The following is a 27,646-nucleotide window of genomic DNA, read 5'->3' as shown; positions in this document are numbered from 1 at the left end:
AGATGTATAGATCCTCCTTATCATTCAGCACAATAATATACATTGTACTTCAAAATGACATTATGACATGACAAGATGCTCAATGTGCATCATTCGTGTCTTTGTATTCTTGCAGGAGAATACAATGAGCTTGAGTTTTAGCTTATAGATAATACAAAAAGGGTTCCTTACGATTCCTTAAAGAATCCAAAATAGAAATCATAAATGGAGATCACAAACTGTGATATTATGCTTGTTAAACATCCCATAACCATGGAAGAAATAGGTAAAAGAAAAATTGAGTCTCACTTTGAAGTGACCAGGTTGCTTTAAAATTTTGGAAGAACTCTCCTCGTAACATGACACGTAATTTTTTGTGTTTATTTCACATCCCTACTTTTTTGTTAATATTTAAAATACCTCCTTAAAGACATGATGTGTCATCTAAACAAGAGGGATCTATTGAAATTTTGAAATAGGATCAACACTTTAATGTTTTTTCCGAAAAAAACTATTTAATAATTAATAGATGTTGCTGGATGGACACGTTTCTAAAAGCACCTTGAGTTTTGGGGTGTTATCTTAACAATCCAATTAGTAAAATGCTAATGATTTTCTGACTAAAATTTTTTCACTCGTTCTATACTTAGTTGTCATGACAAGGGTACAAAACAATTGATCTTTTCCTTATGTATCTCGAAGAAAAAGATTCATGGTTTTGTCCCCTTGCCATGTAAGTCATATACAGATCGAGTGAAAATTTTTGAGTAAAAAAATCACGACTCTTAGTAAAATCTTTCTTTCTTAATGGTCTCCCATCCTAGTAAAATAATGAATTCAAATTGATGATCTCAAAGATTGGAAAAAGCAATCTCAACAATTTAATTAAGCCATTGAAAAAACAATAAATGGACTACTAAGTTGACACTTAAAAATTAGGGGGAGAAGTCCCTCCGCAGGATACGTCAATTAATTTCGTCCGCTACGTACTGCACACTCTTCTACAGTCTACACTACCAAATAATTCTTTTTTTCTGCAAATCATTTATTTCCTTGACTTGCATTTTTGGGTTTGGGACTATTGAGCCATGGATGCTTGACCCACTTATTTCACAAATAGTCTGATTGGTGATTCACGTAGAACCATCACAAGTGGGCCACACATCCATGACTTTTGGCCCAAAATAACATGTTGTTTTTGATTAGAGCGACCCACAACAAAAAATTATTGCTACACTAACACCATCTTAGTTGTCTCATTTTGGCGTTTTTCCACACCACACCCCACCCCCAAAAACACACTTCTCACCCTTTATCAGTGTCAACTGGCAACCTCTCTCTCTCTCTCTCAGCTCTCCAACCAAAGTCCTTTGCTTCTCTCCTTCTATATCTCTTCAACCCCCAATAAGCTTCTATAGAAACCCTAAACGTCTCTCTTCTCCACTACAGAAATTGTTGCAGAAACACAACTAGAGATCAGATCTACATCTACGCACATTTCTGCAATTTTTCTTTGGTGATGCAGCTGAAGTTCGCCGGATAATGGCGAGCTCCGACCCAACGAAACGACCACGTCCGGGACCATGGCCTCCGGCATCGGAGCCGACGGCAATGCCGTCGTCATCTTGGGCTAAGAAGACTGGATTCAAACCGAAGCTATCAGGAGAGACGAATGCGAGCGATTCAGGTCAGATTGTTGTAGTGAAACCTAAAGAAGCTGATGCTCAAGTGGATCTGGAATCCGGTCTAGTCCGGGTGCCTTCGGCAACGAATGGAGTACCTGAGAATGAGAAAATCACGGCGCCGTCAGATAGAGATCAGACGGTGAGGAAAAGGAGGGAAACAGATGTAACACAGAAGAGCAGTGGTCCACCACCGGGGCCCAACGGAAAAGTTCGAGCCGAGCCTCCGGCACATCCGCCTCCGAAAAGTAGTCGAGACGACGAGGTCATCGATGCGTTGCCTCAGGTCGATGATGGATTTGTTGCTCGTCACTCTCACATGAAGTATGAGCTCAGAGATACACCTGGCCTTGGTATGCTTGCCTAGTTAGTAAAAAAGATTAAATCTTTTTTAAGATCTTATGAAAATTTTCAATCTTTGATGAAGTTATGTTTGTAATTTTTATAATGTTTCAGTTCCAATTGGTCTATATGGATTCCAGCATTATCTTTCGATGTTGGGTTCGTTAATTCTCATTCCATTGGTCATAGTTCCAGCAATGGGTGGCAGCCATGTAAGAAAATTTATTTTATTTTCCCGAAGATCTTTCTCTTCAATTTTAGTTTGAAACATAGATAATCTGATCTAATGGGAGATAGAATGTGTCAGGAAGAAATTTCTATGGTGGTGTCAACTGTGCTTTTTATGTCGGGCGTCACTACACTATTGCACACGTTCTTTGGATCAAGATTGCCATTGATACAAGGTCCTTCATTTGTTTATCTTGCTCCAGCTTTGGCTATAATCAACTCCCCTGAGTTCCAAGGATTGCATGGGAATGTAAGTTTCTCATTTCCTATATGATTTTTCATTTTTTTTGGTTCGTAGTCTCCTCTCTTATTTAATTTTGGCATTTACGTTACTATGATATTTTCATTTATTTTTGGGTGCAACAATTGTTTCTCCAGACTTTTGTTTAATACATTGTGTGTTAGAGCATAATTTCAGCACACTTATCCAACAGGACACATACATACACACAAGTCCCTCAAAAAAAAAAAGAAAAAAAGAAAAAAAAGAAAAAAAAGAGAAAAGAATCTAGTTTAGTAAATTCGTGAAATATAAGTCCGTAGCTGTTTTTTTGTGCCCAGGGCGAACTATTTGGTTGCATTTCTTATTCATTACCCAGTAACTTAGTCCATTTGGTTGCATTTCTTATTCTTATTCTTATTCAGAGTGGCTGGGCACTTTCCTCTTTCTGTAAGATCCTTGTTTCAATCATGATTGTATTGGAGGTTCTCTTTTAAGACTTCAAAACGGATTCTGTGGAGCATTACCCCATTCACAGGGTCTCTGGAACGAGAGGAGCAACCATATTTTCGAGAATAAGGAGCATTCTGTGCAGGACAATCACTTAAATCACGGGTCTTTTATTTCAGGACTAATTTGTGAGGAGTTCTTTTTTTTGTTTTTTTGTTGAGGATTTCTTAGTTAGGTGGGAGAGGGTTTGTAATATTTCAATACCTTAAGAGGTTATTCTGTATGTTTTGGGGCTGGTTTAGTTGACCACCGTTTCCTCGTTTTAATAAAACTTTCACTTATAAAAAAGAAAAGATGTACCCTTTGATAATGACAAGAAGTTGTTTCATATTTGCTGACCCCCCAAGGCTTTGAGGAGGAGGATGAACAAGTTGTATCATACTGAATTATATGCTGTAGGCCTAGAATCTACATGTGGTCCTCTAACTTAGGATATGACGAATTGTTCATTTGGAGGGGAATAGTATCTGTCCGAATGATTCGATATGTCTAGTAATTTCGTCCATTTGAATTATAGATTTGTAATTTCAGATTTTATGATTAGAAATTTTCTGTTGGTACTATTTTGAACCATTGAGTTATAATACCAATAGTTGGGATAAGGCACCATTCATGATGATTTAGATGGGACACACAAGAGATGATTCATGAGTTGAACAATATTGGATTGTAGGCAATATTCTCTCTTTATAATTTCTTTGTCTTGACTTTTTATATGTTAGTGTCAAAAACTTCTTCTGTGAAATTTAGATGCGACAGACAAGAGATGGCACACAGGTTGAACAAAATTGGATTGTAGGCTATATTTTATCTGTATAATTTCTGTCCTGACTTTTTACATGTTAGTGTCAAAAACTACTTCTGTGAAATTTAGTTATTTCAAACGACTCCCTGCATTTCCACCAAGAAAGATAAAAAATCAAATAGGGTAGTGCTAGATAAGTTGTGTGACCTACTATTTGTCCCATTCTCAATTGCTTAGGGAAGGCTATTTGTGTTGAGATACATGCAATCTAATTCTTTGCAAGATAGCAATGGCTTGAATGAGTGGATTGCTGGCAAAGTGAATAACTAAAAATGACTGATTGGATTTTGAAAGATGATTGTCTTGTATAAGATCATGTTGATTAGGTTGATAGTGCGCCCTAAGAATCAGTAGTAACTGTTATTTTGAACAGAAGTGAGTAAACATTCAACCAAGAAAAAAGGAAAAGCTTGCTTTGATCAACCAGCGGAATGTGAACAGGATGTTGTGGTGGATAATGACTTGGATGAGGATGATGCTAATAATTTCACGATGATGGTGGCTTTGGTCAATTTTGTTGAAGTGATGAACTATGATAAGTTATTGTTGTTTCAGACTTGAAGGTCCCAAATGGTTAGGCCTTTCATTAACAATTTAATTTATGGAAACTACTAAATCATTAGCATGAAGTGGATTACATTTTTTACTATCCTTTTGATTTATTTCTATGATTTTATTGAATATGAAATTATTGATGTGGTCGTTTTTCGTGGTTGGCTTACCCCAGCCTCCTCTTCTAGAGGGTGTTTTGTTGTAGAGATTTTTCCTTTTCGTGGTGCTTTGGCAAATTTGGAAGGAAAGTAGTAGGAGGATTTTCCTCGGAAAAGAAGTAGGTGTCCATGAAATTGTTCTTTTGTAGAGGTGGTTGTTGATTTTTTTTTTATTTTTTATATAGATTTTAGGAGATTTCTTTGTCTTTAAATGAGTTCTCATTGATAATGGGGAAGGATACTCTCATTTTTTTTTCCTTTCTTCCTTTGTAGGTCATCTCACCTCTTAGGTTTTCCTGTTTCTTAATAATTTTTTAAAATACTTCAAACAATTATCCTTTTCAACATCTTTTATAGATAAATAAGGCATGTGCAAGTCTGTTTTGCATGGCTAACCTTGTGCCATATTACCAATGACTATTTTTCTTCATCTTCATCTTCATCTACTTGAGTGGGTTTTCTACTTTTAATGGAAAAATGTTCGGTATATATGTTAAGGCCTATCTTGTATATCATTTTGAATTACATTGGTCCAAGGGAGGTGAATTTTCTTTGTCTTAAATTGGTGTCCTTGTTCACATGGATGAGAATTCACAAGTAGGTTAATATGTTTCTTGTATCTATCTCTGCTTCTTTCATCACCAATTTCACGTTGATAGCTCATTTGAAGATCATGTAGTTTGTGTGCATGCGTGCATGGGTGTTGTGCATAAAGACCATGTTAAGTGCATGTGGAGGAAAGAATCTTCCCTTGTATGCTTCTTAGTTTTCTGTCAGGAGTCTTCATGAAAGTCACTGATGACTTATAATGTCGTCATTCAGCTCCAAGTCCCCTTGATATATGTTATTAATGTGACATCATGTGCTTGGAAAGATTCTTATCAAGTGTCTCTAATGAGCCTCATGGTTCAATATTTAGATGCTTCCCATTCTTTTTTGGGCTAGTAAGTGAGGTGGAATTATTGCATCCAAAGTGTTAGGGGTTGATTATAGAATCTTTTTTGTTTTCTTGCACTGGTGTTTTTACCCTTTCTTTTGAGATATCAGGCAGACTTATTTCTTGGTCCAACACTCATAAATATGCCACACTGAAAATGATCATGGTAGATCACTTGATAAAGTTGGAGTCGAGATTGGCATATTTTTGTCAGGCTTTTGATGTGGTAGTAGTGATGAGACTGGAGGTTAGGATGGGTACTCTGTAACTTGGGTTTCTATAAGATGATTAACTACTGGACCATACTCTTTTTTCCCCCACATGCAATTATATGTTTATTTCAATAATAAGCTCAAAGTTTTATTAAGTAGTTTATCTGTGCGTGGCAATTTTAACTAGACTCCTCAACAATTATTTGACATATACAATTATTTAAAATGCAGAATTTTAGGCATATCATGAAGGAGCTTCAAGGGGCTATAATTATATCTTCAACATTTCAAGCTATACTGGGGTATAGTGGACTGATGTCACTCTTTTTGAGGTATGTTTCTTATCATCTTTGCAGCTGTCTGTATTTGAGAGCTATTAGCTATGTTACCTGGATAAGGACATGGCTTAGGTACACCAACAACATGGTAGCTACAGTTAAAAAAAAGTATTTGCACAGGCACGACATCCATTTTGAAGTGTCTAGGTGTCATAGGCGCATCATTAGTCTAAATGAAGTTGTTTGAGCTTTATGCTGCAGGATGACCACCCCTCTCAATCTTAAACCCCCATAAAGAATGTATCTCGAGGGTAACTTTTAACTTTATTGTCTTTCCTATTCTCCCTTTTAACTTTATTGTCTTTCCTCTTCACCCCCTTTTTCTAATAATACCCCTCCAACTTTATTATCTCTTTCCTCTTTTACCCCCTTAACCCCAAAGCGGCACGGGGCAAACTCTAATGTGTGTGTATTGTATTATACCTGGATACTTCAACATGCCTAAAGTATCTATATGGACACAAGGATATTGATACTGGATGTTGCATGGATACTTCTACATTGCAGTGTTCTATCATTTCCTATTGTACTATAAATTATTTATTTTCTTAATTGTCCACAAAAATGTGCAAATAGTATGTTATAAACGTGTTGTTGCCTACTCAAAAATAAAAGTAAAAAATTATAAAAAAATGCAATATTGAAATTTTCATGATACAAACACACACACAAAAAGAAGGATTTTTTTTTAATGAGGCACCAATGTCCATAGCCACGTCCTTGATTTTGGGAAACCCCACTCACCATGGTGACATAGTGGCAGGGTATTGCGTGATAGTGTTCTAATGCTCTCATGCATTGAACCCCTTGTATTTATAAACTTGGCGGGGTAAAGTCACTGAAGTACCCCCATGTCATTGGCTGGGTGGAGATGGTATGGTGTTCCAACAATGTAGCTACCACACATTGTTTTTTTTTATGAGTAAGCTACCACACAGTGTTGCTCTCTGGCATTGTAGTCAAGGGCGAAATGCACACTTAAGGCTAGGGCTGCAACTCGGGTGGGTTGGGGATCAACCCGTGCTCAACCCAAACTTGACAAACATCAACCCGCGACTGTGCCCAACCCGACCTTGGGCTTGAAATGCTCAATCCAAACCCAACCCAAGCCGGGTTGGTAGGGTTAATTTATTCCCCATTAATATTAGATAATTTAGCAATGATAAGGGCTTATGTAAACATAATTGGTATCTAAAAGAACTTAAAATTTACAATTATTTATCCTAAAATTTACATATATAAATTATAATCAAATTTAAAAAAGACGAAAAAAATGATGATTAACTAAAGTTACCATCTGAATTCATTTATTGTTAGTTGAAATTTCTAACAAAATAAACATTTACATTGTATATCAATATATAATTACATAAGTACAAAAGCAATTATAACAAAGCAATTGTTTATTTTATGAAGATAATCACGCATTAGTTTTGATATAAAGAGAAACAAAAGTATACATAGTAAATGAATGCAAAAGAAACAAAGATATAAGAAATATTTTTAAATTATAGCTATATTAAGTTCGAGTTCGGGCAAATCGGGTTGCCCAATGCCAATGCCCGAACCCAACCTGATTTGAGTCGGGCATCTATTTTTGTTGTTTGAACCTAAGACCGAAGCCAAGCTAACCATGCCCAGACCTGACCCAAGGTTGGGTTCAACCCATTGGGTTCGGTTTTGGCCCACCCAAGTTGTAGCCTTACTTGAGGCGCAAAGGCCTCCGAGTGCTTGAGGAGCAAGACGCAAGGCGAGGTGCACGCCTGATTGAAGTAAGGTGCAATAAAATTAAAAAGATCATATAAATAAAATATTAAATTGTGAAAGTAGGTTATGCTTCTTTATAAAATTTATAAATATTCTACAATTACAACAAATATAAAATTTATATTTATATACACATATTTAGTATTTCAAACTCTATAAATAGGTTAGGCTAAACCACAATAAGCAAGTAAAAAAACTAACAATAAAATCAAGTATGAATAAAATATCATAAAAATAAGGAACTACGAACCATAAACTAAATTGAAATTTAAAACTTAAAAGTTTAAGACACAATCACAAATATACCAAGAGTATGAAGTGCAGAAGGTAAGTTTCAAAATTCAAAAATATCAACTATGAGCAAGCTTCAAAGTATCACTCATCATCATCATCGGGTAACACACAACACTCATCAATATACAGTAAATTGTAAAAAAAAAAAAGTACGGAAATATATATATAATTAAATTTTATTTGATATGTAAGTGAGGTGTATGCCTCATGCGCCTTGCCTGAGGAGCAGCTCAGGCATGCGCCTCCCTCCGCCTTGAAAAACCTGCCCTGCCTTTTCCTATACTAAGGCATAGCTCCTGCGCCTCTTCTTGAGGTGCGCCTCAGACGCACTGAGGCGCACGCCTTGATAACTCTGCTCTCTTCTCTGTGGATGGGTCAGTGTTACAATGTTTCTATCAGTTGGATACACTGTCAGTCTGTCACCATCCACCTTTTTTATGCACGTTGGGCTGTGCACCTAGTTAGAGACACATGATGAGTTCCTCATGATCTCTGAACCTAATTCCTTAAACCCCCTCATGGTGGTGGTTTATTGGGTGGCCTAAGCTTGAGAAGACGCCTAACAATGTTGCCTTCCCAGACGAGGGTAGCAAGTTTGCCAGAAAAGTCACTTGGTGGTCTTTGGCAAAGTGCTTGGGTGCCATGTCGCCTTGGTGGCCTATACAAAAGTTTGACAAATCTTGCCTCATGTCAAGATCTAAGTTGGTAAAGTATGTGGAGTGTTGATAGTTGATACTATGTCCTGGGTTCAAAACTTGTTGAATCTGCCTTCAATCTGACCACTAACCCCTTGCTTGCCTAGCAAACAAAAAAAATCCTGCCTCATGCAATTTTTTTTTAGGTCAATTTTTAGTCGTTCTTTCAAACTTTCCTATTTGGGAAATTTTGTACTTGCATTCTTAGTGAGTTCCAATTGATGGAGAAAAAGGAAGAAAAGAAAATTGAACATGATTTTCATGAAATTTGACATAACTCAAAGAATGCTATGAGAAGATCATTTAGGAAATGTCCACATCACATTAATGGTTGCTGAATCACTGAAGCTTCTGCGTTTCTAAATGCATGTATTTTTTCTATAGGTCCACTTACTGTGTTCTAGACTCTGTTTCAGCATGTCTAAAGACTCATCCTTACACCATTACCCGTTTCTTTTCAGGTTGATCAATCCAGTGGTTGTATCCCCAACAATTGCTGCTGTTGGACTTTCTTTCTATAGTTATGGTTTCCCACAAGTGGGTACGTGCCTTGAGATTGGGGCGGTGCAGATATTACTTGTTATTTTTTTTTCACTTGTAAGTATAGAATGTCTAGGCCCAATTCTTGTTATTTTCATGTTCCGTCTTTGGGTTTGATTTTATTTTATAATATCATCGTGGTTACCTCTATGATCAATCATAATTAATCTGTTATTTTTGCTGAATGAGGATGATGTGCCACTGGTGTTCAACATTTACTTTAGTTTGGACTGTGAGCCAAAAGTCTTAATGCATTTACCTTTTACATTTTTCCTGCAGTATCTTCGCAAAATATCTGTCTTTGGTCACCGTATATTTCTAATCTATGCGGTAAGCCTCTACTGTGGGATAATATTCATTATCCTTGAATTAACTGACGGGTGATTTTCCACCACATTGTTGTGGTATTATACAATGCTTATTTTGATTGTAAATACACTGTGGTCATATAAATTTCAGGTCCCATTGGGCTTGGCAATCACATGGGGCACTGCTTTCCTTCTTACAGAGGCTGGAGCCTATAGCTACAAAAATTGTGACCCTAATGTACCTGCTTCAAATATTATATCTGAAGCCTGCAGAAAACATGTCTCCAGGATGAAACACTGCCGTGTTGATACTTCTCACGCATTACGATCTTCCCCATGGTTTAGATTTCCATATCCATTACAGTGGGGTACACCTGTCTTCAACTTGAAAATGGCTGTCGTTATGTGTGTGGTGTCCATAATTGCATCAGTTGATTCGGTGAGTTTCCTGATTTCATGTAAAATTTTCTTCTTTGGGTTGTCATATTATTTCTCACACGTGTCTAGGGTCCTAGTCTAAACATTATATTAATTTGGGGTACACCTGTCTTCAACTTGAAAATGGCTGTCGTTATGTGTGTGGTGTCCATATATTGCATCAGTTGATTTGATGAGTTTCCTGATTTCATGTAAAATTTTCTTCTTTGGGTTGTCATATTATTTCTCACACGTGTCTAGGGTCCTAGTCTAAACATTATATTAATTTGGGGAAGAGTTCTTGGGCTTATATGATGGTGAACTGGAATTAGACCCATAGCTTGGTTCACATATTGCAATGCAAGTTTGAGGCCGTACCTATCCAAAAGAAAAACTGAGGTTGTGGGTTCAAGTCTATCTTATCCCAACAAAAATATGATGCTGACCTGAGTTGGTGTCTTAAAAACTGCTCCAAAATTTGGGTTTAGGGGTTTTCGTGTGGCAGAGATTTAAGGATCATGCCTTTGGTTTCCTTGTGTAAATTTAATGCCTGCTTTGATTGTATTGTTAATGTTATTAGCAACTTCTTGCTAGGGTTACTGAATTTTATGAAAATCCTACTTTATTTTCCAATCCCTGACTTCCTTTGTTATGATATGGTTAGGTTGGTTCATACCATGCATCATCTTTATTGGTGGCATCCAGACCTCCAACTCCAGGTGTTCTCAGCCGGGGGATTGGTCTTGAAGGCCTTTCCAGTGTCTTGGCTGGTCTTTGGGGTACGGGGACCGGTTCTACGACCTTGACTGAAAATGTGCACACCATTGCTGTGACCAAAATGGGAAGCCGACGATCAGTTGAGTTAGGCGCATGCATTTTGATACTCTTATCTCTTGTGGGTAAGTGCATTTCACTTTTCCTTTTCAGTTTTTTTTTTTTTTAATTGTCAGAAACAAGGAATCATTTTAATGCGTTGACTAGAACAACTCTGTCAATCTGATACTTCTAAGTTATAACTAATAAAAACTAGGAATCAAATATTCAATGCATTGATGATCTTTCCATCCTGTGGTCTAGTGCCATTGCCTTCGCAAGTCTGTCTATGATTGAGAGTCTGGTTTGGTGTTGAAGCTGGTTCATTTTCATCTTAGTGCTATGAGTCAGATCAACGTTTGCCAAATATTGAAAGCTGGGCACTTATATGAATAATACCATGTAAAGACTAATTGTCTAGATAGATGGATTTTTAATTGATAAAGAGAATCTAATTAAAAAGGCAACAACCACCCAAATTACAATAGTGGCAATGCAAGTGAGGGAGAGCCTCACTAAGCCAAATTCCCAATACCAAATAAAGGTGATACCCTCCTATATAAATGCAAAATTAGCGAATCAAGTCCCTCCAAGACCACCAAAGATGGAGGACTACTAGTGCAATAAGCTTTGATACGAGGAACAAGGACTACCATCTCTAAGGAGTATTCCTTCCTATTGAAGATACTGTTGTTCTTTCCTTCTATAACTCTCATGCCAAAGTAGAGGGGAGAAGGTTATACAACATACTCCCTCTAAGGAAAAAAACTTTTGAACCTTCTTGAAAGACCTCATAATTGTTTGAATGGACCCATGAAATGCCAAAAAGCTCTAGAAAGGTGACCCACGTGGAATCATCAAAAGAATAGTGGATAAAGGGATGGTTAATGGTTTTAGAGATCATTTGAGACTCCTTGTGCGTGTCATCTCATTGTTGGAGCCCATTGAGCAAGATGGCCACTATAATTGCCCATCTCATTGACTCGCTGAGATTCTAGTTGTCTCTCGGCTAAATTGTTGAAAACTCGACTGAGTCAACCATATATAAATTTATATATTTCATATCTCAGTGATTATTGAGACAAGATGTTGGAAATTGATTATGGAGGGAGAATAATTTGATCAACAAGAATTTTAAGGTTCAAAAAGACGATTTCTTTTAGATACGATTTCTCCCCTTTAGATCTTGATCACAGTGCACAGAAAATGTAGAGAGATTGCTTAATGATACAATAAAGTCCCTTGATCAAAAAAGTATTGTGATGTGGATTATGTATCGTCTGATCACAATTAGATCACTCTCATTTAACACTGATGATGTTATACAAAAAAAAGATTAAAGCTACTATTATTTTTTAGATATTTTCAAGTGTCTAAGAATTGAAGTAAGTAATAGTTTATATAGACACCTATATGTTTATTCGCAAAGAACACTTCGGTCTAGAGGTTTGGCTCAAAGTACATGTTCTCAAGATACACCTATTAGTCTAATGGTTTCTTTAGGTTTGGCTCAAAGTACATGTTCTCAAGATACACCTATTAGTCTAATGGTTTCTTTTTCAAGAGATCAATGACAAATCGGTTCTAGCACAAGTGCATGAATTTTAACAAATTGTTGGTGATCTTAAAATAGTCGGTGTAGAACTTATGGAGGATTTTCAGGTGGGTGTTATCATTGCTAAACTTACATCCACTTGGAATGGCTACAAAAACAAACTCAAACATGAAGAATGAAATCATACTTTGGAATCCCTTCTACATCATCTTCGTATTGAAGAAGATTCTCGCATTCGTGATAAGAAGGAAGACCAATTTGAAAGTTATTCTAAGTTAAATATGGTTGAGGATCGAAAGTACAACTAGACCAGCAAATTAAAACCAAAGGCTAACAAGTTTTTTTAAGAAACAAGGTGCCAAAGATAAAAAGAAAGGAAATTGTTATTTTTGTAACAAACCTGATCACTACACTCAAGACTGTCATCATCGAAAGAAAGAGTTCAAAAATCAACCAAACATGATTAAAATCAAGAATCAAGTGAACATGATCGAAGATGGAAATCTTATTACAATAGTTTTCGATTCAAATTCAGTGGGAAATTGATAGTGGATGGTGGCTAGATATTGGAGCTATTATTCACATTTGTAAGGATCGTAGGTTATACAAGACATATATGAGTTAGATGAGCTTATCTTATCCAAAAATGGGTCATTCATTGGGAAATGGTACTCTTGTAATAAGATGATCAAATTGAATTTAATAAATGATTCTTCTTCTGTTTATATCGTTGAGTCTATTTTTTTGTGACATGGAAGATTAAGACATGGAAATTATATATCCATAAAGAACATGTCTAATCTCAATTTAATTTTTAATTGTAATGTTGACAATATTGAAAAATGTCAAATTTTTTTTCAAAGCTAAGATTGTTAGAAAATCTTTTAAATTAGTAGACCAAACTTTTTATATTATTGACCTTATTCATTGTGATGTATGTGATCTAATGAATGTTACTCGTGAAGGAAATAAATATTTTCTTACTGTTATTGATGATTATTTAGATATGCACATGTATATTTACTAAAAAACAAAGATAAGGTTTTTGAGAAATTTACATCTTTTAAAGTAGAAGTTGAGACCCAGCATAATCGTAAAATCGAAATCCTTAGATCTGATAGAGGTGGTGAATACTACCAAATCAGATTTCATTAAATTTTGTGGAACTCATGGCATAATCCATCAAGTTACGACACCTTATTTGCTGCAATAAAATGTTGTTGCAGAAAGGAAAATAGGACTTCAGTTGAATTGGTTAATGCTATGATTATTAGTTCTGGTTTACATTGGTCTATGTGGGGTGAAGCTATTTTAACATGTCAGCATGTTTTATTTTAAATAGAATTCCTTTGAAAAAGGTTAATGTTACTCTTATGAACTTTGGTTCAATTGCAAGCCTCATTTAATTCTTCTCAAAGTGTGGGGTTATCTTGTTTATGTAAGAAAGCCCGACCTGCAAAGACTAAAATTAGGAAATAGAACTTACGAGTTTGTTTTTGTTGGATATTCTTGGAATATTGTAACTTATAGATTTCTATTCCTTGACTCATAAGAGATTATTGAATCTGTAGATGTGCAATTCTTTGAGAATGACAAGATTAAGTTCTTATGAATAGACTATAGAAAGTGATGAGACTTTATTTGATCCTACATCTACAAGTGATGACACTCATGATAAACTTATTGTGGTTAAAATAAATGATATTTAACCTAGAAGGTATAAGAGACCTAGATTAGAAAGGACCTATGGACCTGATTTTCTTATTTACCTTGTAGAAGGAGATAAAAATGAGGTTAAGGACAAAATCAACTTTGTATTTCAAGTTGAAGATGAACCGTCTACCTATCTAGAGGTAATTACATCTCACGATGCTTCATTTTGGAAAGTGGAAAGAAGTTATTAATGATGAGATGAATTTAATTTTATTTAATCAGACTAGGTACTTGTGGATCTTCCTCCAAGAGCAAAACCGATAGGGTGCAAATGAATTTTCAAAAGAGAATTAAATGTTGATGGTTCCATCAACAAGTTTAAAGCTAGAAAAGCAAAAGTTTTTAAGCAAAGGAAAGGTATTGATTATTTTGACACTTATGCACGTGTAGCACGGATTTCATTTATTTGAACTTTAGTTTCTCTTGACTCCATTCACCAATTAGTTGTCCATCAAATGGATGTAAAAATGACATGTCTAAATGGTGATTTAGAAGAGGAAATCTATTTGGAACAACCCGAAGGATTTATTTATTAGGCCAAGAAAAGAAAGTTTGTAAACTTGTTAAATCTCTCTATGGCCTAAACAAGCTCTTATGCAATGGAATGAGAAATTTGATAAGATAGTGTTGTCTTACGGTTTTAGTAAGTTCGATAATGGTGCGGGTGTCATTATTTGTTTACATGTAGATGATATGCTTATCTTCGGCTCTAACCTTCCTTGTATAAAAGAAACAAAATTATTTTTGGCATCTAATTTGATATGAAAGACTTAGGGGGGAGGCTGATGTTATTTTTGGAATCAAAATTGTGAGAAAAGCTAATGTTCCAGAGTTATCTCAATCACATTATATTGAAAAGATCCTAAAAAGGTATGGCCATTTAGATCATAAGCCAGCACCTACCTCTATCGATCCTAATATTAAGTTAATGAAAAACACTAGTCATTGTGATGCTTAATTAGAGTATGCTAGTGTTATAGGGAGTCTTATGCATGTTATGCATTGCACAAGACCCGATATTGCATTCGCTGTTGGGATGCTATGTCGATTTACTAGTAGTCTAGGAATAAAACATTGGAATGCAATTTTCAGAGTCCTTAGATACTTGAAAGGGACTATAAACTATGACTTACATTATGTCGGATATCTTACTGTGATAGAAGGATATAGTGATGCTAGTTGAAATAATCATGAGGCAATGTCTAAGTCCACTACTGATTGGATCTTTATGCTAGGAGGTGCTTCAATATCTTTACACATCCAAGAAGTAGACTTGTGTTTCCAATTCTACTATGTCGGCAGAATTTATAACCCTAACAAATTCAAGTAAAGAAGCTGAGTGGCTTAGAAACTTATCAGTAGACATACCACTTTGGAAAAAAAAGCAAACTCCAACAATTATGATAAATTGTGATAGCCAATCTACACTGTTCAAAGTCTTAACTAAGATATACAATGGAAAATCTACACATATAAGTCTTAGACATCATTATCTCAGCCAATTATTCAAGAGTGGAGTAATAACGGTGGACTATGTTGAGTCAAATAAAAACATAGTAGATCCTTTAACGAAAGGTCTTGCCAGAGAAGTGATTTATCTCACTTCAAAAGGGATGGGGTTAAGATCTATATGGTAAATTAAACCACCAATTGATGGGAATCCAACCTCAATCTTGAAATGATAGCAAGGTTTAATGGGTACTAACAAGTTGAACGAGTGGTTTAGTGAGACACTATAAATTTTATAATTGTCCCATTCATAGTCATCGAGTGTTGTTTTTTGCAAGACAGAGATTGGAAGTGAATCTTTAATAATTTCAAATTGTTTGTAGGGGTGACTCGTAGGATTACTATTTATGGATTTCCTATATGAGTGAAAAAGTCGGGCCGTTTTTTATGAAAATTAGACCATTTCTAGAGCGCTCAAGAAATTAGGATATTTACACATGGCCATTAATGTGCAAGTACAAATGAGTCTGATTCGTCTATAAGGGTCATTAGTTCAAGAATAGTTCACCATAGCTCCTTGACAAAACTTTGATTTATTTGCCCTAAGTGGAAGTTCAAGTTCAGAAGATACTTTCATCGATGTACTATTTCTACGATGATGTTCAATTGTAATTTTTTTTTTTACCTTGTAAGAATAAGAACTATTGAAGCTTGATCCCCGAAAAGGGCACGTAGGAAACCATTTTTAGTGGTGCAACTATTGTTATTATATGATATATATATATATATATATATATATATATATATATATATATATATATAGATTTTTTAAAAATCAAATGCTATTTTGAAAATGGGAGGGGATTGTTGGATATTTTCAAAATTTCCTTTAAAAAAAAATATTTTTTGGTTTAAGTGGTTGGAATTGTGGTTTATTGAGTGGTCTTTAAAAGAGTGCCTTTCGGGAACAATCATAAACTATTGTGTATAAGACCAACCCACTAAGTTCAAAACGTGTCTCTTGGGAAATGAAAACTCTTACATTGTTTTGTAAGAGTTTACAAAACTCTTAATAAGTTCAAAACGTGTCTCTTGGGAATTGTAAATTTTTACATTGTTTTGTTAAAAGAACAGGAAAGGGTACATGCTTTCCAGGTTTAATTTGAACCATTGGATTAGTAGGTCACTTGGGAAATAAACCATTGAATTAATAGGTGTCTCTTGAGAAAAAGTGCTTCGACCCAAACTTCTTAACCGAAGTTTTCTTTTGGAATAAACACATAGGTGTCTATATAAACAACTATTTACTTCAATTCTTGGATGCTTTGAAATATCCAGAAAATAATAGCTTTAATCATTTTTTTTTATAGAATTATCAGTGTTAAAAGAAAGTGATATAAATTGCGATCGAACAATGCACAATCCACATCATAGTAATCCTTTGATCAAGGGGCTTTATTGTATCTTTAAGGCAATCTCTCTATACCCTTTGTGCACTTGTAATCGAGATCTAGATGGGAAAAATATTGACTAAAAGATATCGTCTTTTTGAACCTTAAAATCCTTGTTGATGAAATTATTTTCCCTCCAAATCAATTTCCAACATAAGATTGACAATATTGTAAGTCGAGTTTATTTTTGTATCCTTGCACATAGTGTTCGTGTTAGGGATGTAGAATTTTCATCAATAAGATGATCAACCATGAGGATCTTATCTTTTAGATGGCCGTCCATATGAAGGAAAGCACCTTGGAAGAGACCTGGGGATCCCAAGTAGCCTTAATAGGGACGAGAGGAAGATTAAAGAAAGTATATTGCTGGAGGATTTTTCCAAAAGGATGCCATTAGAGCTCCATCTCCAAGCTCTTTGATTAGTTTCCGAGGCATTCAAGGGCCAAGTTTATCCAATAAATAAGCCAACGGCAATTTCCCAATCATAAAGATTCCTTTGAAAAAAAAATGTTCCTATCCATCATACCATTGCCCATAACTAGATATTGGCTATTAGGAGATTTTTTGACATCCAAAAGAGCATAAATAGAAGGAAGATGCAATTAGAGTGGAACGTTGCAAAAGCAATGTGTCTGCCTAGGATCTTACTCACCATTTGCTAAGCAAAGCCATGTTATCTCATTGGAATTCTTGAAACTCATCCCCTAAACTTTCGGGCAATTAAGTTGTAAGCTAATAGGTGAGGTGGAACTTGGGAGAATTCTCCTTGTCATCTCACGAGAAGGTCCCAAGTCTTTTCATAAGGTGGTTGACTACACACATATGAATAGAAAGAGAGGGAGAGGGCATAGATGGGAAGGGCGGATAATTACTTTTGATGAGTATGATTGTTCCATATTTTGGAAAGGTAGATTTTCTTCCCAATGCAATTTTCTTGTAAACCGATAGCTTGATCCCAAATCACCTTCATTCTCTAGGAAGCTCCCAAACCAAGGATGATATGTCTAGGACAATTTTACAACCTAGTCACGTGACTGACTTGTCCAGATCTTCTACTTCCCAACATTGTAGACATAACTTTTGGTCAAACTATTTTGAAGACAATATGTTTAAGACCGCCTGAGGACACATTTTAAATGGATGAATTGCATCCTAGAGGTGTCTAAGAGGACTTCTAAGTTATTATCTACAAATGAGAGATGAGATATCAAAGGTTCATCTTTCCTACTCTGAAGCAATATAGGAAATTATCTTCCACGGTCTCACCCTTAGTTATCGAAAGTGCTAGGAAGCGACTCTATGTTGGAAGTAGGAGTGTGAATAGAAAACTGGAAATTGTACTCTTTTATGATTGGAAGTACAATCATTCTGCTAAGGGTTTCCACAATCATAATGATGATAAATGGGCAAAGGCTAAATCTTGTCCTAAACCCTGAAACTCTTAAAAAAATCCAAATACATTCACCAAGACAAGGGAGGAAGCTTTCGGGATGTATATGATATTTTCATTTTCTTCCATTTGGGCCAAAACCAATTCTACCCAATCAAGTAGTCTAGAGGATTGCTAATTTCACCAGGTTGAAAGCCTCCATATCAATTTTGAACTGATTTGACAATTGATCATAACTTGCACAACCGTGTTATGGAATTTAATTCTCAGTCTTGCTTAATTTCTCTTCCTTTTTCTGCTTACGTGTGATTTTGTTCTTTTATATGACCACTATATACCCTCTCTGCCATGCTCACAGGTAAAGTTGGTGGTTTTATTGCTTCAATTCCTGATGTCATGGTTGCTGCTCTCCTTTGCTTCATGTGGGCGATGCTTGCAGCATTGGGTTTGTCAAACCTACGTTACAGTGAGGCGGGAAGCTCCAGAAATATCATCATAGTCGGTCTTTCTCTGTTTTTCTCCCTCTCTATACCTGCTTACTTCCAGCAGCATGGTATCATTCCCAATACCAACTCATCCGTTCCAAGCTATTTCCAGCCATACATTGTGGCGTCTCATGGACCATTCCGCAGCAAATATGGCGGGGTATGCATCTCTTCTTGAGGTTTCAGTAACTCAAAAGTCACCTTATTGATTCTTACTCCATATAATTTATGTTTATATATCCACTATTTAAAGAAAGAAATATACAATTTAGCTAAATTCAGATTTTCCTTGAAGAAATTACATTCATGAGATCTTCCCGTGGCCTGTTGGGCAGACTCAAGTTTATGTCAGATCAACCAAATTTCTTGCAACAGAGGTTGAAACAACAGAAAACTTGATTAGCTTTGGTACTCTTTTTTGGCAGGTGAACTATATTATGAACACATTGCTGTCATTTCACATGGTGATTGCATTTCTCATAGCTGTGATCCTAGACAACACCGTGCCTGGCAGTCGGCAGGAGCGTGGTGTTTACGTTTGGTCTGAGCCTGAGACTGCAAGGAGAGAGCCTGCAGTTGCCAAAGACTATGAGTTGCCATTCAGAGTTGGACGAGTCTTCAGATGGGTGAAATGGGTTGGATTGTAAGAAATGAGTTTCTGTTGGGCATCGTATTTCTATGAATTATAAGAAAAAAAGAAAAAAAAAAAACAATTTATGTCCCTCGAATCATACCTCGCAAATGGCCCCCTGAATATGGAATTTCTGTGCACGCTAGGAATTTTCTGGGACCGCTGAACTACAGAAACAAGTGATTTGTGTACAATTTGGGGTTTGGGGGAGAAGGAAGGGGAGGAGGGGGGGTGGTTGATCTGCTAGTGTGTTGTAATTCTAAATTATAAACATGTTGTGTAGTTTAAGTCATTTAAAATACCCTACGGAGATGGGTTTTTTCTTACGTTTTCATTTTGTAAGGTGGGGTTTCTTGACTGGAATCTTGTTGAAATGAACTACTGTATATTAATGGAGATACGTTGTTGTTTGAAGATGATTCTACTCTGTTATACATTTTTTTTCACAAGCCTATGAGACCCTAATCTTCATTTTGAATAGAGTGCGTCTTATACATGCAGGGAGTAGGGCTGGCAACATATTGGTTTGGTACTTGATCAATACCACTCCAATATCGATCTGAAAATTTTAAACATGTACTTGATCCAATCTATTTCATTTCATCCTTAATCCAAAATCAATTCGATTCGATCCAATCAGAACATGTGCCTTATTTTCAAGTTATCAATGTTCGTTAAAATGCAAATAGACTAAAATGTTTTATCTATATTCATTTATATAAAATTAAGAATAATTTTTTGTTTTTTTAAATACGATCGGATCAGATTTTTTTAGTTGGATTGGGGTACATCCGAATCTGATCCAAAATTATATCAGATCTAATATTCCAATCCAAATGCAATCCGCAAATCCGATTTTTCATGTTTCTTTGATTCGGACATCGGAAATATTTCGGATCATTTCCTGCCTTGGGTTAAACACTACCCCTCACCTTAGATCTTGCAGCATAGATCTCTCTTTGCTTCTTTCTTTTCTTTCTTATACCAAAGTCATTAGTCATTAGAAATAATTTACATTTCAAGCCGATTAATCTAATTTATTTTTTCGAATGCCAAATGTATCTACATAGGGATGACAAACCACTTAGACCATGACCTCTGATGAGAAATTCAAATAAAATGATTATTGAAATGTTTGTGTTTTCAGTCTCTTCTGATGTTAATCCTTTCTGAGCACATAAAGGATCAATATTTGATTAAGAAAAGAAAATTAATTAATTGATAGAGTACGATTTAGGTTTCTAATATTTCGAAAGCGACTTTGTACATTTGAAAGGTAGGGTTTCAAAAAACATCAAACTCCCTTCACAGTCAAAACGAGGTTTGAGAGCAGAAGCGACACCCCTAAGAGAAGGATCTTGTCACCAAGAGTAGACCAAAAAATCTTAGGGTTATTTATTTTTAATTGAAAAGCAATTGCGCATAAAAAGAATTTAGAACAATTATCCTTCTAGATTTCAGCTACTAAAATAAAAGGAAATTATTATTAGAGAGTCAATTCAGGGTCAAAATTTTTTTTTTTTTTTAATAATATCTTAGGAAAATGCTGCAGTAGCATTAAAATGTACATTGATTCTCACATTGTTGACGTGGATGTATGTACGAAGCTATATATGTTTTTCATCGAGATATGAGTGAAAAATCAATTGTTATGTGTGCACCTCCACATCAGCAAGGTGAGAATCCATTTATATTTTAGTGTTACTCAGCAGGACTCAATTGCTTATTCAGTCAATTTCTAAGATGTTACAAATAAGCGTCACAACCCACTAAAGGGAAAGCGTAACAATTAGGGTTGACAATGGGTCAGGTTGTGTTGTGTAGTGTTGAGGTAAGGGTATTATGAAAATTTATAAATTCCAAACCCGATTCATTTAATAATCGGGTAAAAAGCTTAAAACCAAACCCAATCCATTTATAAATAATTATATCTGACCCAACCCATATATTGTTTAATAAAATTCGAATCTTTATTAGAAAAAATAATTTACATTTCCACCACCAAAAATAAAATATCATAACTAAAAATAAATTCACACAATAATAAACTAAGTTTAATGGTAAAAATATTTTTTTTTCTTCAAACTGTATATAATTTTGTCCCTTACGACCATATGACATCAGATCATGTTTTTGGATGGCATAAAGTGATGTGGTCAGAAAATTTTCCTTACTAACCTAGCAAGGACAGTGTTTTTCATTATTATTATTGTTACTTTTTGACTTAGCAAAGTGGATTTCATTATCACATAGACATACTAGCCTTACTTAGTAAAACTCGTTTTGCCCACATTGATCGTCATATTAAGAATCAAACACTACATACCTCTAGACGTTAATGAAAAAAAAATATATATAAATATAAATAAATAATTTAGTAAAGAAAATAATTTTTTTCTCCCAAACTAAAAGTTTAACTATTAATTATTTGAAAAATATCTTAAAACACCATTTATATTTTATGAGTCGTGTTGGAGTGATCTCAACGGAGGACACCCTGACATGGTAGCACGCACATGTTTGTAGATGCATTTTACTTGTATCTCAAAGAAAATACATCTAAGGGCATGCATGTGCCACTACGTTAAAATGTTCCTCGTGTGTCCCCCGCAGAGGTCACTCCATCATTAATCATATTTTATAGAATTTAAAATGTATTATGAATTTTTTTAAGAAAATTCTTGTAAAAGAATGGGTAACTTAAAAAATTCTTTAATAATTGTTGATATATTTAAAATTATACATTAATGAAAAAATAACTAAACGAGTCAAAATGGGTTAAGCGGGTTGATGCCCCTAACCCGAACCTAACCCATTTAATAATCTTGTTAGACGGGTAGACACTATTATGACTCAAACCCAATTAGGGTTGACCCAAAGCTACTAATTCCGTGTCATTTTCGAGTCGTATTCGGGGTCGTGTTAAGATTGCCACCCCTAGTAACAATACCATACACACCATAAATTCTACGGAAAATTACTTAAAGGAGCTTGGCGGAGGGACTTTTTTTCAATAGTCCCTAAGTTTTGGCCAGTCTCTTGATAGTCCATTTAATAAAAAAAAAAAATTCTTAATAGTCCTTGGACCTCATCTCACGTTTATAATATCTATGAAATATCCAAACTACCATTTTCTCTTCTTTGCTTAGTTAGGTTTGACGATTGCGATTATTTCCAATGGTCTTTGATCATGAATGATGAATGGAGAATGATACTCTTAATTTTTAACATTAAATGTATTTTTTTCCAACGATTTATATTAAAAAAATGAAGAATGAAGTTGAGATTCTAAAAAATTTAATGATTATATCGTAACTTTTGATTTGCAACTATGATATATGCATTTTGGGTACTTCGAGGAGATTTATCAAGTATCGAAGTCGAAAAAAATAAAAAATTTGATTCACATTACAATGTCGAGTTCATTACTTTTTATTGTCTAGTTCAATATTTTTATTGTCGAACTCACCACTTAGTGTCGAGTTCACCACTATAAACGTGATCGAGATTTTTCATTTTTTTCAATTTTTTTAGTTCAATACTAAGTAAATCTCCTTGAAATACCCAAAACGCATAAATCATAGTTGCAAATAAAAAATTACAACATAATCATAAATAAAAAAAATTAGAATCTCAACTTCGTTCTTCATTTATTTATTTATTTTTTATTTTTATAAATCATCAAAAAAAATGTCTAAATGTTCAAAATTAAGAGAATATTATATAGATCGTGGGAAACGATTTTAATCACCATTAGAAAACTTAACTATATGAAAAAGATGAGAAAATGATAGTTTGAGGATTTCAAAGGCATTATAAACGTCAAATGAGGTCTAGGGACTATTAAGAAAAGAAAAATTCACTAAATGGACTATTAAAATGAGATTGCCCAAAACTTAGGAATTATTTAGAAAAAGTCCTTTTACCAGGGTCTTTTAAGTAATTTTTCTTAAATTCTTTCTTTTCTTGAACACTATGGGACTGTTACAATGAAAATGGATCATTTTGGACCACAATATTTTCATTCAGATCTTGACATAATTTCGTAAATTTCAAGATCTCATAGCGTAATAGTTGGACTTATAGGGTCATTCCAAACGAAGGTCCCACACCTTTTTCAAAAGTAGATCTTAACATGGCTCCAATGAGAGCATTGTGAAACTCAATTTACATTTGATCATATTGAGATTTGAAAGTGGTAAAAGATAAAACAAAAAAAGTTAGGTAGAAGGATAAAAAAAATAATATATTTTGGTTATTCAGTAAATCATTGATTAATTTGTCAAAATGCTGGATCGATCTCTATCCTTCACCAAGAATATCACAAGCATTTAACAAAGTCAATGTACCAACAATGTATTTTGAGCATACAAGTTATCGTGTAACGAACTTGTGTACAATTACCTTGTAAATTATCATAATATTAATAAGAATAATGCTGAAGTGACCTCAAGATTAGACCTCACGCACACCTTGATGTTAAAGTGTATGGGACCATTAAATATTTTTCCTCGAGATACAAGTGAAAAAACATCTACGATTCTTATCCACTTCCATGTCAGAGTGTGCGATGCGAGGTCCTAGCTTGAGGTCACTTCAACACAACTCTATTAATAAAAAGAATCGTGATAATTTGACACTCTCTGACTTGGAAGTTCACAGAATCATAAATCTTTGTCCTTGTACATCCTGAAGCAAAAGATTTATAAGTCTGGAAAAAGAGCGTACAAAGAGCATCTAAAAAAGAACGTCAGATCATCACGACTCTAATAAAAATGTCTATTGGCTTAGCTACAATTGTAATGTCTTCTTGTGTGTGCAAATTTCTTGAGCCTAGAAGCATTGCATGGTAGACCATCTCAATTAAATCAACCATGATAATCCTTCAAAGATGTGGGCTAATAAATTGACACTCTCTGACTTGGAAATTCACGTAATCATAAATCTTTGTCCTTATGTATCACAAAGCAAAAGATTTACAAGTCTAGAAAGAGAGTGTACAAAGAATGTCAAATCATCTAGACTCTAATAAAAATGTCTATTGGCTTAGTTACAATTGTATTGTCTTCTTGTGTGTGCAAATTTCTTAAGCCTAGAAGCATTGCATGATAGTCCATCTCAATCCTTCAAAGATGTGGGCTAATAAGGTCGTGAAGAGGACTTGCTGTTTGTGCCATCCCATCTACCGACTTGACGTCGCCATCCCTTTGCCATGGCAGGCAAGGATCAGCAAAACCGTTGAAAAACCACTTGGGCTACAGCCGCATATATATATATATATATATATATAGCATTTATTCGACTTTATGATTTATTATTATTTAATGAATCATGCTAGCCTGACTAATCTAACTACTCGTTTACAGCGCTATAGATTTCACCCAAAAACCCAGATTCAAAAAAATCTACATATTTAAGAAATAACATTTTAATGGTCAAGTAACTCTCAAATTTTAAATTGAAATTTTGAAAATTTTTTTCTTACTAACGTAGTAAGGAAAATGTTTTTCTTAATCAATTGTCTAAGTAAAATATTTAAGAAAAACACTTTGTTGTTAATCAGGAAAGCACCTCCTTGTGACATGAACCCTAAAAACATGATTATATCGTGGGTACATCAAGTTTTAGTAATGCCAGACCAATTCCTATGTAAATCACCTAAGAATTGTACACAGCTATAGTAACTCTCTTAATTAAAGATGGAATCACTTTAACAAACCTTGCAACAATAATCAATCAAAGGGTATCTAGCTCTTATATTAAAATTAATACAGAATCAACGGCCAGTAGAGAGGATGGACTCTACAAGTGATGATGTTTGAGGGAATCCTTTCTCCAAGGAAGTCGAAGAAGGATGAGTAAAGGCAATATCATCAAAACCTTGACATTGTGTGAGACCACAAACAATCAAACCAAGAGAGTTTAAATCTGGTAGAGGAGTATCTCCCTCTAAAATCTGCACAACTTGTCTCATACTTGGCCTAGCTGTGGATACAGCATGTGAGCAAAGCAATCCAAGCTTCAACACCAATTCCATTTCCTCAATTTCATAACAATTACCCAATTTTGGATCACTTGTTTCAAGAATTGCCCCTTTATTCCAAAATGAAAACACCCAATCCACCAAAATTGCATCCTCGGTCGATGCCTGTGGCTCTATCGGCCTTCGGCCACAAGCAACTTCAAGCAAAAATGCCCCGAAAGCAAATACATCCGTGCTCGTGGTCGCCTTTCCCGTTCTAGTGAACTCGGGAGCGAGATACCCCAAAGTCCCCACAACATGGGTGGTTTGAGGATTTGTACCATGGTCATATAATCTTGCAAGGCCGAAATCTCCTAATCTTCCATTTAATTCACCATCTAGTAATACATTACTAGCTTTGATATCTCTATGAATGACGACTTGTTCCCATTCTTCGTGAAGATAACATAGTCCCGATGCCACGCCTTTGATGACTCGAAATCTTTGGATCCAATTAAGAGTGCCCATCGATTGCCCGAAGAGGTATTTGTCTAAACTTCCCTTGGGCATGAAATCATACACCAATAGGAGCTCACCTTGTCGTCGACAATAGCCAAGTAATTGTACTAAGTTTCGGTGTCGGAGTCGGCCGATACTAACAATCTCCGCAATAAATTCTCTCATCCCTTGCCTCGAGTCATGGGAAACTCGCTTCACTGCAACTTCCATCTTAGATTTGCTTAATACACCTCTATAAACACTACCGAATCCACCGACCCCGAGAAGCTCTTTGTCCCTAAAACCCCTTGTAGCCATGTATAAATCCTTGTATGAGAACCTATGAGGCCCGTAATCGAGTTCCCATTGTTCTCGTACTTCAGCAAATTTTCTCTTCCTTCTTATAATGAAAATGAGGCCAGAGATGGTCGTAAACACTAAAATTACAACAATTATGGGTACCCCAAACTTCAAGATCTTTGGTTTTCCTTTAGGCCCTATCCGAGGAAGCTTATGAAGTCGCGACAAATCGAGTTTTTGAGGTTCCCCATTCATCATAAAACTCCATCCCACTATGTAGTGATGTGTCGGAACCGAACCAGTAGACGCCGTGAAGCCCACATACATGGAGTCTAAGATGATCGGGGAAATATCAAGGGGTATGGACAAGAGTGGATATTTGGGTTTAGGGATTTTTATTGGAGCTAATGTTACATTTAGTTCCTTAGCTTCCCCATTATATTCTATCCAAACTTGAATTTCTTTTCCACTTATGAGGTTTATACTCACATTTTTATCAGTAAAATAAGAAGCGGGAACAGATCGAATAGACTTTAAGTTATTGATATCAATACCCACATGGTTACCATTGATATCGGAGAACTCGTCGCTTTTTATCGTGTCGAACTCCACTGCAACAACATGGTTAGTGGGATCACCATTGTTCTTGACATTGAAGAGGCCTAGATAATGACTTGGAAGAGCACCCGGAAGTTTTCTTTTAGGTGCAACAACAAAGGCAAATCCATGACCACTTAATGGCTGAAAATCAGAGATAATCCCGAAGACGAAAGAAGTGGAGAAAGAGAAAGTGTTACCATTTGATGAGTTTTTGAATTGGATTGGAGTGGAGTGGAAAGCATGGCCAATTTGTTGCGTGGTGTTGGAGTAGTTCGTCAGCATCAAGAGGCCGTCCCGTGTGATCTCAGCCATGCCGTCTAGGCTTACGTTGGCATTTCGAAAATCATAATAAACAAAGCCTGGATCTTTTGAAGCTGCATAGCTCAATAGGAGAATATTGAACCACAAAAACTTGAACATGATCCAATTACTCTCACAATTCTTGTGAAGCTTTCTTAGATGTTACAGCTCAAATCATGTGTTATATAACCCACGAAAAAGGAGAGGAAGCATAACGACACCATACTTACCATCATAGTGACCAAGTTGGGGTTCTAGAACAATTCGACAAGAGGAAACTTCAAAAAAAGTGGGCCAGACATCGGATAAATTAAAAATAAAAGAAAATTATTTTAAATATAAATTATATTAAATGAAAAATAATACTAAAAAGGAAAATAATCCGGGACTTGAAAAAATTGGGATTAAATCATGATTAATTGTATTTTTTGACAAATCAAAAACTTTTTTCAAAAACTTCTCGATTTATTGAAAAAATCACAGATTTTTGTCACAAGCTTACCATAGATTCTTT

At 35.3% G+C, this 27,646-nt stretch overlaps 1 protein-coding gene and 1 pseudogene across 1 annotated transcript; one reads left to right on the top strand and one right to left on the bottom strand.

The window, feature by feature from the left end:
- Positions 1–1,272: 1,272 nt before the first annotated feature.
- Positions 1,273–19,886, top strand: LOC147385973 (nucleobase-ascorbate transporter 12-like). Its single transcript, XM_086422087.1, has 10 exons — positions 1,273–2,014; positions 2,118–2,215; positions 2,311–2,481; positions 5,857–5,957; positions 9,181–9,316; positions 9,539–9,589; positions 9,719–10,006; positions 10,649–10,883; positions 18,715–19,001; positions 19,267–19,886. Exons 1-10 carry the CDS (start codon positions 1,522–1,524, stop codon positions 19,486–19,488), a joined length of 2,082 nt encoding a protein of 693 aa, XP_086278213.1. The 5' UTR covers positions 1,273–1,521; the 3' UTR covers positions 19,489–19,886.
- Positions 19,887–25,117: 5,231 nt separating this feature from the next.
- On the bottom strand, positions 25,118–27,438 carry LOC147385972 (L-type lectin-domain containing receptor kinase IV.1 pseudogene; annotated as a pseudogene).
- Between the last annotated feature and the right edge of the window lie 208 nt (positions 27,439–27,646).

This window comes from Akebia trifoliata, chromosome 14 (genome assembly GCF_017979445.1).
Source record: "Akebia trifoliata isolate Shusen 1 chromosome 14, ASM1797944v1, whole genome shotgun sequence".
NCBI lineage: Eukaryota > Viridiplantae > Streptophyta > Magnoliopsida > Ranunculales > Lardizabalaceae > Akebia > Akebia trifoliata.
This window is presented reverse-complemented; position numbering and strand designations above follow the sequence as displayed.